The sequence below is a fragment of the Sorex araneus genome, chromosome 1 (genome assembly GCF_027595985.1).
Source record: "Sorex araneus isolate mSorAra2 chromosome 1, mSorAra2.pri, whole genome shotgun sequence".
Lineage (NCBI taxonomy): Eukaryota > Metazoa > Chordata > Mammalia > Eulipotyphla > Soricidae > Sorex > Sorex araneus.
Genome location: NC_073302.1, coordinates 66,449,383 through 66,462,068, shown reverse-complemented (window position 1 = coordinate 66,462,068; position 12,686 = coordinate 66,449,383). Strand labels below are relative to the sequence as shown.

Sequence of the window (12,686 nt, the reverse complement as noted above, 5' to 3'; positions counted from 1 at the left end):
GGTTGGCCGAGACTCACTAGCAGGCTCCCTGCACCTCCTGAGCCATTCATTTAAAGGGAAATTTTATGACTTTATTTTCTCTCTCTTTTTTTTTCCTTTTTGGGTCACATCCAGTGATGCACAGGGGTCACTCCTGGCAGTGGGAGGTTGGGAGGTTCTCGGGGCTCGGCCACCTCCCTGGGACTCGCTGCCAGCTGAATTGCTCTTCAGCACCTGCCCTTCTTTACGTCCTGGGTTGAATTCCCGCCTCGGCATGGACCTCCAAGCACTACCCAGAGTGATCCCTAAGCAGGGAGCCTGGACTGAGCACCACTGGGTGTGACTCCAACACAAACACTTCTTTTTTTAATTAAAGAAAAGAAAAATAAGTAAATGTCTCCCCTAAAAAGGAAGTTCTGGGATTGGAGGAAGGAGAGGCCACAGTGCCCTTTGTGAAGGCAGGAATGAAGTTGAATTCCTTCATGCCAATTAAGCCACCACAGGCAACCCCACTGGAAATCCCAACTCGTGACAAGCATGGGATTGAAAAGCAGGGGCAGGAAGATCAAAAGCGAGCAAGGGAGGCGCTGGGTGCAGAAGGCCGGCGGCAGACCACGGGGAGGCTGCAGGCAGGTAAGGGGCTTCTGCAGGTAAGGGTTGGGAGGTTCTCGGGGCTCGGCCACCTCCCTGGGACTCGCTGCCAGCTGAATTGCTCTTCAGCACCTGCCCTTCTTCACGTGCTGAGTCACTGAGAGTCCCGGTGCCTTATCTGCAGACAGTGAAGACATAAGCGGAGAAGCAGGTGCACGGTGAGTCACATGCACCAGGGTCCGAGCAGCCCCGAGCTGTCCTCATCCCTGCGCCTTTGCCAAAGCTGGACCCTGAGGGACAATTTACAAAAACAGTTGAACTGTTTGGCATCTGGGACTTTGAACTCAGGGTTCACCCCTGCCTTAGTTATCTGAAACCATCAGTGAGTTGAACTGCTCCACTGTAATTTCCCTTTTACGACTGGGAAAGACAAATTACCCACGAAGCCCCAGAGGAGACGTTCATGGCAGGGGGGCCTCCGCCTCTGCCCTCCTATTAGAAGTGTTGCTCGTTAATATAACTCAGTGGGGATCAGGCCTTGACATGCAAGAAGGCAACTTGAAGGGTGAAAAACACACAGTAGCGAGGGGAGGAGTGCCCGTGCTGGTTCCAAAGAGCGCACCTGGGCTGTGTCCTGTGGTTCAGAAGGCTTTTGTCTGTATGATTTGCATCGTATCTATAGCTGTACAATGCCTGTGTGCATTTGTTCATTGCCTGTAGAGTCATACCTGGATTCTAGAGGGGCCCGGGCCCTGAGTTCTGGGAAGGAAGCTGATGGTCTGAGTATAAGGTTTGCTCGGGAACGAATGGTAACCAGTTGATGAAATAGCGACATTCCCAGAATCAAAGATCACCCTGCCCCCAGCGTGGAAGACAGGACATATGACCCCTCTGGCAACAAGAAGCCACTGTGTATTTCATGCTTTCTCACATCCACCCCTACAGATAACAGAAGTCCAAATCAAACACATGGGTCCCACCGGTCTCTTCCCTTTTTCCACCTAAGATATCAAAAATCCCGCTAAGCCTTTCCAGGGCACAGCTCGAACCCAGCCTCACCAGGGGCTGGTCAGGTTTGCCTGGGAGTGCACCCAATAAACGTCTTCTATTTCATCACTTGTCTCTGTCCCTCTGTCTGCCCCGGGTGAGGTCAGTGACCTTTCATCTGTTGCTGAAACCCAGGATGGGACTTTGGGTACCGGTGGCAACCATTTGAATGGAACAACCAGGGAAGCAGCCTCCACCAGGGCAGCTCATACTGGGCCAACTCTCTGACTGCTCTCTCAGCTTTGTCTCCTGCACCCCCAATTGCCAGACTTGGGGTACTGTGGACCAATCAGTGAGGATGGAACTCAGGCCCATATCCCTGATTATATATACATACTTATGTGTGTATTTATATATTTACTTGTTGTGATGCTGGGGATCAAACCCAGGGTCACATACCTTTAAAATATAATTAAAAAATATATATCTACTGGGACCAGAGCGATAGTACAATGGGTAGGGTGTTTGCCTTGCATGTGGCTGACCTGGGCTCAGTTCCCCTGAACCTTGAGCACAGAGCCAAGAGTAATCCCTGAGCACTGCTGGGTGTGGTCCCATAACAATAAATAAACACTCCTTCCTTCCTTCCTTCCTTCCTTCCTTCCTTCCTTCCTTCCTTCCTTCCTTCCTTCCTTCCTTCCTTCCTTCCTTCCTTCCTTCCTTCCTTCCTTCCTTCCTCCCTCCCTTCCTTCCTTCCTTTCTCTTTGAACGGCGCTACACCCGGCTCAGGGGATCAAACTGGTGTTGGCTGAGTACAAGGTAAGTGTATTAACCCTGTGCTATTTCTCTGGCCCCTATTCACAGTTACAAGGTTTGAATGAGGCAAAAGCAGAAATTATTTTGGTGCGAGAGATAAAGCAAATAGTTAGATTAAGTCAGGTCATGGGTTTCTGCAGCCTTTTTGAGGTGAGAGGAGCAGGCACAAGCCCTAGGTCCCAAATGGGGTTCCTCCTTTGTTGGAAGTGGGTTTGGAGGGAGCTGTGCTTGGCCACACATGTCTGTTACTCATCGTAGCCTTCTGTTGTCCATGGATTGATACCAAATGACACATCGGGAGAGGAAATAACATCTTTTAAATTGTTTGTTTGTTTGTGTGTGTGTGTGTGTGTGTGTGTGTGTGTGGTGGGCTGGAGCGATAGTGCAGTGGGTAGGGTGTTCGCCTACCTGGGTTCGATTCCTCTGCCCCTCTCGGAGAGCCCAGCAAGCTACCGAGAGTATCTCGTCGGCACGGCAGAGCCTGGCAAGCTACCCATGGCGTATTCGATATGCCAAAAACAGTAACAAGTCTCACAATGGAGATGTTACTGGTGCCCACTTGAGCAAATCGATGAGCAACAGGATGACAATGATGGTGACAGTGACAGTGAGTGTGATAGTGCTTGGGGCTTACTCCTGGCTCTGTGCTTAGGGATCAGTCCTGGTGGGTTCTGGGGACCATATGTGTATTTGTGAAGGCTGTGTGCAGGGCAAACGCCTCATTTGCCGTACTAGATCTCTGCCCCAATATATTCTTGAATTAACCTTAGTCTTGGCCAGGAAAACCAGGAGTGAATAAAAATGCTTTTTTTTTCTTTCTCTATATGAGTTTGTAGAATAAAAGCAAATGAAGAGCAAGATCTGCCCCAAATAATGATTCTACCGGAACTTTTTAAAAAACTTATTTGTAGTTTCTTCTTCAAACATAATTTTCAGTAGGTGGAAGGGTTTGCAAAGCTAAGCCCTTTCTAAAATGTTGACAGCAATGAAATATGCAGGTCAAATTCTGTCCCAGAGAGGATAACCAGAGGGTGCCTTCATAAAGTCTGTTCCTGTGGACCTTTATAAGATGGTAAGCGAGAACATTCTAGATGCTCAATGATGCTACTGTGCTTTGCTCTTAGGTGCCCTGTGGCTGGATCTTACAAGATGCCAAGAGAAGAAGCTCACTTGGCCTCTGGTTACCCCAGGAGGGGACATGGCCACTCCTACATCACAGCTGAAGAGTAAGTTCAAAGCCAGGCTGGGTGAACTTCCTGTGGGCCATCAGCTCACACTATCTGCTCCTCCTGCCCACACATAAATCTCATCAATCTCGTTGGTCTTCATTTCTCCAGAGGATAGAATCCCTGGCCACAGGGAGGGAAACCCTAAAGTTCCACCGCAGACTCCCATGAGCTTCACTGAGTCCACATAGGCCAGGAGATAGAAACGGTACAAACCTGGAGCCTGCCAGTCTCATCAGCATTCATGGCCCTTAGACCTGCAGACCAGATTCCCAACTTGAGGCCCATCTCTCTGAGAGTGAGGGATGCCTTGAGGAATCCAACCAGGCCTCTGGGGTGGTTTGCAAACAGAACCCAGATGAGTGGCAGGAGGGTGAGGTATATAAGTTCACCTGCAATCAGACACTAGGGTGAAGACAAACATGCCAAGGGGCATTGCCTTTGTATTTATCCAAATGAAAAGCATTAAGAGCTACGGTTTAATTTAAAAATAACACATGATTATTTCAAAGTGCTTTCAGCCATGGGCACTATTTAAATTTTTTTTTTTATTAATTCACTGTGAGGTACAGTAACAAAAATTTCATGTTTGAACTTCGATCATATATATATATGTATATATATGTATATGTATATATATATATATATATATTTGAGGTCGTACCTAGAGGTGTTCAGACATCATTCTTGACTCTGTGCTCAGGAGTGACCCCTAATTGTGCTCAGAAGACCCTACGTAGTGCCAGGTATAGAGCCCAGGTAAGCTGCATGCAAGGGAAACCCCTTACCCACTGTGTGCCTCTCAGGCCCCTCACAGACAGCATTCTTGCCTTTGGTTTGGAGGTCACACCTCATAGTGCTCTGTTCTCAGGAGCTACTCAGGGGCATGTGCAGAGCCAGGGGTGGCTATGGGCTCCCGCATGCAGCAGGTCATGACCCATCAGCTCTCTCTCCAGTCCTTCACTCTTCTGTCTCTGAAAAGCATTCTAAGAGAATTTGGCTGAACAGGTCAGCAGAGCTAGACCCGGAATCCAGGCTGCCGGGACACACCAGGGATGTGCTCGAGAGGGCCAGGCTGTGGCAGTGAGCGGGAATACACGCAGGGACGCTGACAGGACAAACGAAGAGTTGAACTATTATTATTGGGGGGAGGAGACATTGGGAGCCACCCCAAGTGCTCAGGGGCTGCTCCTGGCTCTGTGCTCAGGAGTGACCCCTGATCATCCTCAGGGGAAGGCATGCAGTGCTGGGGACGTGAAGCAGGACTGTGGCCACTCAGCTGCAGGCGCGGCCAGCTCCTCACCTCCTGTACTACCCCTCCGGCCCCGAGAAGAGATTTCATTGGGACCAGCTCTAAGATGGCTTGTTTAGAATTCCTGAAAGCCTGCTTTTGCTTTGGAAAAAATCGTAGGAAAATCTCTAAGAAAGGAAGCAACAGATCCATCAAGGGCTCCCTGCTGAAGGAGCCTTTGTCCCTGGGAACCCCAATGGAAATCAGTGACACCCATGTGAGATCCTTGGAGAGAATTTGCAAACGGCCTGAAAGAAAAACCTTCCTCCTTGGGCGAGTGCTGGCTTGTTAAGCTGGGTATGTAGACATTGTCTCAGCTCCTGGAGGACAGGACCGTGTCTCTGTGCTCTATGAGAGGAATTTCCCCAGCTGAGGGGTACCCACCACCCAGGAGCTGCCACCCCAGGGGTCTATTTGGCAGTCACAGACTCTATACAGACCTTTCTGCTGTAGGAGCCCCCTGGGGTGCCCTGTGAAGGACCTGCATGGTTGGAGAGTGGGTGCCTTTGTGCATCTGGCATATCCTGGGGTTTCCGCTCTGGGAATCATGCAGTGTTGTGAGGGGCGCATGACCATGCAGGATGAGCTGGAATAGAGCCCCATGTGTGTCAAGATGGCCCAGGGGCTGGGCATGGGTCTGGGGGAGAGAATCAGAGCGCAGAGAAACTGAGAGTTGGATCAGCTGCCTCAGTCACAAGCATCCACTGAATGTCCCTTTGACAGCCTCCTTCCAGAAAAAGCCACGGCCTGGGAGGTGGGAGGTCGTGGTCTGGGTCTGACTCAGTTTGAGGGTTCACTTGCTGGGTCCCTCAGGCTAGGCACTGTGGAAGCAGCCTCTGCCACTGACCCGTTGCCCTGTCACGGGCATTTCACTAGCTGAAGTCGTGGAGCTGGGGCTGAAGAGATAATACAGCAGCGCTGGCACTTGCCTTGCATGCAGCTGGCCTGGGTTCTATTCCCAGCACCTCATACAATCCCCTGAGCCCTAGGAGGAGTGATTCCTGAGTACAGATCTAAGGAATATGCCCTGAGCACCATTGGGTGTGGCCCCCTAAGAAAAAAAAATTAAAAAAATTAAATAGTAAGGCTATTAGCATCTGAACCACCCCCAATTGATTGCTATTAGGACGAAGAAAACAATTGTATGTGACGTTTTGAAGAAGTGGGGAATCAAGCTCTTAGAATGAAGAGTCTCACAGCCAACAGTACCTGGATATTTCTTTTAAAGTCAGTATGAGTGGTGCTCATCTCTGTCCTTGGCACACATTTCCTTTTTTAAATGCCAGAGCTAAAGGATGGTGATGCTGGTGAAGTCTGATTGGTGTCAGTTTCTTGGTCTGGAGAGCGTTTTCCCACCCTTTCTACACACACACACAAACTTCACAGTGCCCAGTCAGAACCCAGGAATTGGCCAGTGGCTTTGGGTCTCTCTCCACCAGCAGACCCACACTGCCCCAAAGTCTTGTGGTTGAAAACCAGTGATCTAAAGCACACGAGTGCCCGCACAGCTTCTCTCTCATCCTGGCCAGGCAAGATAGGGTCAGTGCCTCAGCAACGTGGAGATGGAAGAGGCTTAGTTGGTGGGACCGAGCCGAAACCTCCTCTGAGAAAAGCTCATGACTTGTTTCTCCTGTAGCTTCTCCTGTAGCTGCGTGGTCTCTTATAAATCATTCTGCTCTACAGAGTCTTCTCTGAGCGTGCTGCAGATAAAAGGCCTTGCACTCAGATCTTTGATTGTGCTGTGATGTGAAGTCAGGCGACCTCAGCTAATTGGCAAACTCTGCCAGGAAAGCACGAGGCGCTCTAACCAGGATTTGACCACAAATCCAAACCGCCCGACTCCTCTGGGAGCCGAGAAGCCGACTGCTGGTTAGAGCTCAGGGCGCCTCGTCCTGCGGGTGATGCTGAGTGTAGAAACATGAGGCTGTCCCTCAGGGCAGGAACAGAAACACAAACTTGGCACAGCGTGAAGGGGAGAATTTGGGCAGGAAAAGCACAAAACCAACTGAGACCATCTCAAGTTGAAGTCCCAGCTTTGTCTTGTGCTACCTGTGCACAGTGCTTAGCGAGTACTCAGCCTCTGTGTTACACTCCTCATCAGCGCTGCTGGCCTTCCAGGGTGGTTATGGTCATTAATAAGCTAATTAATGAACATAGAGTGTTCAGTACAATGCCCTGATTGCAATAAAGTTTAAGTTAGGGGCCAGAGATATACTGCAGAGGGTAAAATTGCTTGCTTTGCATGCAGCTGACTCAAGTTCTATCCCTGGCCCCACATATGGTCCCCTACGCCCCGCTAGGAGTGATCCCTGAGCACTGAGCCAGGAGTAAGCCCTGAGAGCTAACAGGTATGCCCTGCCACCTCCCCACACCCCCAGAATGTAAAAGCTTAACTCAGTGTTAATTTCCACTTTTTTTTGTGGAATGATGGTTGGGGGAAATGCAGCAACCTAGTCCCAGTGAAAACAAAGGACACTCAGTTCTAATACAGGGTCTACATAAGGATCAGTGGCTACTGTACCTCTTGCACCTGGAACATGGAAACTTGGCCATGCCATTTAGCCCTGCTCCTGTGGGCAATAAGTGGCTCTTGGAGGCAGTCCTGTCCCTTGAAACAAGTGCTGGTGGCCCAGCTGTACCCAGTGTGGCCTGGGATGCTGCTCAGGGCATAGTCCAAGGAGGAAAGAGGAGGGATGTCCCTTTCATCAGATCAGGAACAAAGTTTCTGTTCTCCGATGAATGTGTCTCTCTTGGGCAGGGCTGCAGGGATTGGCATCCTGATTGTGATCCTGGGCATCTCATTGCTCATCGGCTGCTGGTATTGCAGATGGCGAAGAGGATACCAGCGCCTGAAGGTTGGTACCGTTTTCAGAGCTGCTGGGAGCCCTGCAGCACCAGCACCCTCCTCCTCTGAGTCTTCCAGGGATGAGGATAATATTCTCTCAATAGCTTCTAGTTCTGATCTGGCTGCTGCTGAGTTTCTGGAAATTGTGTTCCTTGCACCTCTTCCTGTGTCTCTGCCCAGCATGCACTCCTGCTTCTGTGGCTCCACCCACCATGAACCTGAGTGCTGGGTCACTAGGTGTGCTGAGTGCTGAGAGTTTAGGGCTCAGGGCAAGGATATGTGCTCTTCTCGAGCAGATCTTCCAGGTCTCACAATCCTTCCAGGGGTTCTGGCTGGTTCCATCTAACTGCTGGCTCCTCCTGCCTCTTTACTTCTTTGCTTCCAAGGCTCCCTACAATTGCAATTTCTTCCACTTTAGCAAGCAGCTTGGTAGTACCTAGCGGGGACCCATCTGTGAGTGAGGAGACCATCCGCTTCTCAGCAGCACGAGGACACTGTTTCCCATGGGCCTCAACCTTCACTGATAGCAAAGTGTTTTGTTGTTTCGGGACCACACCAGAGGTACCCAGGGCTTATTCTTCGATCTCTGCTCAGGGGTCATTCCTGGTGGGTTGGGAGACCTTATGTAGTGCTGGGGATTGAAAACACATTAGTAGTGTGCGAGGCAAGCACCCTACCTGCTGTACTATTGCTCTGACCACAGAAACAAGTTTTTCAAGGAGAATTATGTAAATTCACTACTCCTTTCCCAACTCTGCACAATGGCAACCTTGAGGCTACTAAACAAAATGACAATTTTGCTCTCTTTGCCTCAACATTCTCCTCTTAAACACACTCAACAGATCAAGAAAGCTGTAATGTCCTAGCTCAGCCATTGTGTCCAACATTTTGCTTGGCATGGTTCAAATTCAACCAATGTGCCTCCATGCCGTGGGTCTAGATTACTGGTTTGTAGAAGTTCTTGAATTTTTTGACATAGAATTATGCTTAAATTTTCTGGTTCCTTAGAATCTAACAATGTTGTAAGTTGTTTTAAAAATTAATATTAAAATATTATTTTGAGATTTTCTTATTTCCTGAAAAGTTAGGTAAGGAATCAGTAGTCTAAGAAATTAAGGAAAAATGATGTAAAATGGTGCTGTAATTAATTGTATAATTACCTCCTACCCTGTCTCTTTAGATGATTCTATTTTCATTTTAAAGCAAAAGAACACAAATGACAACAAGTGCAATCTTGGGGTACCTGAGTTATCCACCTTTAACAACTTTTGTTAAACTATGAAATGTCGACATTCCTACTTTCTATGATTAGAGTGATAGAAGGTTGGTTGCAATTAAGACTTCCTAAAGTTTCTTTCTTAAATAGCAGTTACTCTTAACCCTAAAAAGTATCTTGCCAGGTGGATCTTTCTTGCAGTCTTCACTCTTGGATGTTCCTTTCTTATAAAAAATTGTTATTCTAGAAATGGAAAGCATCACCCCCTAGCCTTGATTCAAGGCACCAAACCAAGTTTTTTTTTTTTTTTTTTTGCTTTTTTTGGGTCACACCCGGCGATGCTCAGGGGTCACTCCTGGCTCATGCACTCAGGAATCACCCCTGGCGGTGCTCAGGGGACCATATGGGATGCTGGGATTTGAACCCAGGTCGGCCGCGTGCAAGGCAAACGCCCTACCCGCTGTGCTATCACTCCAGCCCCAAACCAAGTTTTAATAACCCAGTGCATGAGTTAGCCACAGTATGACTTACCATTATCAATACAACACAACTTGCACACTTAGAGCTATCACTCATCATTTCAATCATAACCCATGTATCTGCAGTGTTTAAGACATCCTGCTGTGATAATGGGGAAAGCATCATTATACAGTGTGTCTCTGTTGTCAAGTTACTCACTTGTTTTTCCTGTTATGACAGCTTGGGCTTCACAAACCCTGGTCTATGCCATCTGCAGCCACTCTTTAGACTTTTTCCCTCTTTCCTTCAAAATTAATGCAGGTAGGGGATTTGCCTTGCATGAGGCAAACCTGGGTTCGATCTCCGGTATCCCATATGGTCCCCTGAGCACTGCCAAGAGTAATTCTTGAGTGTAGACCCAGGAGTAACCCCTGAGTATCACTGGGTATGACCCTCAAACCAAACCAAGAACTAGTTGGTGTTGACCACTGTTCTGTCTTACCTTCTCTAGAGAAGGGTGCTATTAATGTCATATACAAGATGCACACAGTGGGATTTGGAGAGGTAAAGGGATTAGCCTGAGGACACACAATGCGTAAATGACAGAGCCTAAATGAAACTCCCATCTTAAAAGTCACTTCTTTTGCTTGACGAACTCAATTGTTTTCACTGACTTTTATGAATTCACATTTCAGGATAGAAGTTTTCATGTTGGTCCTCTAAGTGCCTTAACAGGAAGATGCCCATGTGAGGTGGTTGGTTACCAGGAGAAGAAACTGCCTTTGCAAGAGATCAATTATGAATCTGTGGTAGGTTTAGGTCTGAAATCTTGATGTTTTTACATATGAATACTTTTAATGTGAGCAAATAAAATTATTTCTCTTTTAAAGCAAAGGACAGCAGAGATGGTTCAATGAGCTGAACAAATGCTTTGTATGCCGTAGGCCTGGGATGAATCCACTATGCACCATCAGGAGCACTCATCTGAGAGTCACACTTGGGCACTGCTGAATGTGGCCCCACAAGTGATATGATGCCATTATTTCAGAGTATGAGAACAATTATAATTAAGTTTCTATATCAATTACATGTTGAAATAATCCTCTGATATATGCAGTTATGTAAAATATTAAGGTTAGAGGTCCTATGTATTTTTTAAAGTAGCTGTTAAATATCTCAAAATTTCCTATCTGGGGCACTCTGTCTTTCGGGAGGCAGAGATAGTTGCCGTGTATAATAATGGTTGAAGTCTGACTCTGGAATCAAAATACAGTGTTTAATTTTTAGCCCCATGACTTACTACTTATGTGTCTTCTTGGGGAGGCAATTTAGCTTCCTCTTGACCTACAACATCAAAACCCTCCTATAATTGCTGTGAGCATTAGCTCAAACACATGCTCTATTGGTAACCATAATGATTTTTAGATAAAGCTACAAGGATCTAGAAAGTAACGGTGCCAGGTGTATTTGTGTTTGTGAACAGAAATGAAAAATTCCTTAAGAGTAGATAATCAATTCCTAGATATATGGGGAAGCTCCCTTAGCCCTATTTTTCTTCACTTTCCTCCAATGTTTCGCCAGGCACATCAATGAAATTTAATGCCACTTTTGTTTGGGGATAGTCAAAGCATTTTGGGCAATGACACCCGGCACACCCAGCAGTGCTCAGGGGATTATGCAGTGCGAGGGCTCAAAACCAAGCTTCCTGCAAAGCACATGCTCAGCCCATTGAAGATCCTTCTGTCCCAAGAATGGTTAGTTTTTGGATAGAATTTAGATATGAGTGTTTAAACACTTCACCCCAGAACAAACATCTAAATTTGATGCAAACTATTTTGGCTTAATCCTTCCCGGAGACTTCTGTGCTGTTGCCGAGTGATCTCTCCCTGTCTCACCCTCCAGGTTCCCAATGCTCCACCTGCCTATGAGAAAATCTCCGCAGAACAGTCACCACCGCCTTATTCACCATGACAGCAAAAAAGCCCCTGGGGATGCTAAAACCATCTGCCATCCTGTTACTCAAACTTCATACGGTCTAACATTTTGCTTTGGAATGCAATAGACTGAGTATAATGATAAAGTTAGCTGCAAAGTCTTAGTATAGCATCTGTACATCCTAATTGAGGAAACAATGAAAAATATAAAATGGTAAATACTTTTAATCAATAAACATTTCAATGCATGATAGTACCTTTACCAGTGGTAATGCTAACTGATGGTTTTATTGTCTAAGGGAATGTAAGCAGATTTCCTGGAATTATCCAATTTGTTTTGATTGAACTCTAGATAATTATTACCAAACCACTCTTTTGATTTTTGAAGAAGCAATCTCTTGACCACACGAACTTTAACAGATTTACTGTTGGGAAGTCTGTGCTATCGACTGTTCACAGAGGATACCTTTAGAGATATGAGAGTGACTGCAATCATAAGATATGACAAGAAAACTCTGAGAAATAGCCCTTTGTGTTCTCAGAGTTCATGATACCACAATATGCTATAGAAATTTTATAGCTGTGTGTGTGGAGCATGGTTATGGTGGAGGGGATAAAACTAAGGTTCTCATACAAAAAAGGTATGTGCACTACCTACCATTGAGAGAGTAGGGCTATAGATCCTGTATCTTAACAATACATATAATGCAGTTCTAATCACTTCAAGACTCAGTACTATCACAACTAGTGAGAAGAATTTTCTCTTAAAGCAAAAAGTGGTATAAGAATTTAAACAAGTAGGGCTGGGAAGACAGTCCAAATGGCTGGGTGTGTGCCATGCATGGGGGTTGGGGAGAGTGGTTCTACCCTGCACACTTCATGGTTCCCCAATTACACAAGAGCTACCCCCAAGCACAGAGCCAGATGCAGACCAAAACTAAAAAAGAAAAAAAAGATTTAAACAAGTAAAAAATACTATAATTTGTATGGTATCTTATCTTAAATATCACTCTAATCCTAAATCCTTCTCACAAGGACTGAAGAAATAGTAAGAATCAGAAATTCTGGAATGGTGTGACATAGTAACATTGCAATTTTCTGGTTAACATCTACATAACACCTATCGAGACCATTTCTCAGTCAGACCATCAAAACATTCTGGCTTACATTTATATCAACACCCTAAGAAGGGAAGGAAGCAGCACCATTTCCTACATGTGAAAGAGTGCCATGGAAATTAAGATAATAAAATTACTTTTATTAAACATACTGGCGGGCAAGGGAGATAGTGTATGTTTTGCACTGGGAGCCCTGGGCTTGAGGGACCCAGTACTGCATGGTC

The 12,686-nt window shown here is 46.5% G+C and overlaps 1 protein-coding gene across 3 annotated transcripts; it reads left to right on the top strand.

The window, feature by feature from the left end:
* Positions 1–581: 581 nt before the first annotated feature.
* Positions 582–11,422, top strand: MLANA (melan-A). 3 transcript variants are annotated; one of them, XM_055123675.1, is made up of 5 exons: positions 2,337–2,376; positions 3,498–3,599; positions 7,649–7,745; positions 10,106–10,219; positions 11,313–11,422. In XM_055123675.1, the coding sequence occupies exons 2-5, from the start codon at positions 3,523–3,525 to the stop codon at positions 11,379–11,381; spliced, it is 357 nt and encodes a 118-aa protein (XP_054979650.1). In that variant the 5' UTR covers positions 2,337–2,376; positions 3,498–3,522; the 3' UTR covers positions 11,382–11,422. The 3 variants fall into 3 exon arrangements, with proteins under 3 accessions (XP_054979649.1, XP_054979650.1, XP_054979648.1); XM_055123674.1 differs by lacking the exons at positions 2,337–2,376; positions 10,106–10,219; positions 11,313–11,422 and adding an exon at positions 582–612 and having other exon boundaries at positions 7,649–8,017; XM_055123673.1 differs by lacking the exons at positions 10,106–10,219; positions 11,313–11,422 and having other exon boundaries at positions 7,649–8,017.
* Positions 11,423–12,686: the final 1,264 nt, after the last annotated feature.

Excerpts from the sequence above, each read along its gene's own strand:
- MLANA (XM_055123674.1), top strand. The coding sequence starts at position 3,523 with ATGCCAAGAGAAGAAGCTCACTTGGCCTCTGGTTACCCCAGGAGGGGA. Across the intron at positions 3,600-7,648 it reads TCCTACATCACAGCTGAAGA|GGCTGCAGGGATTGGCATCC; the intron begins GTAAGTTCAAAG and ends TCTCTTGGGCAG.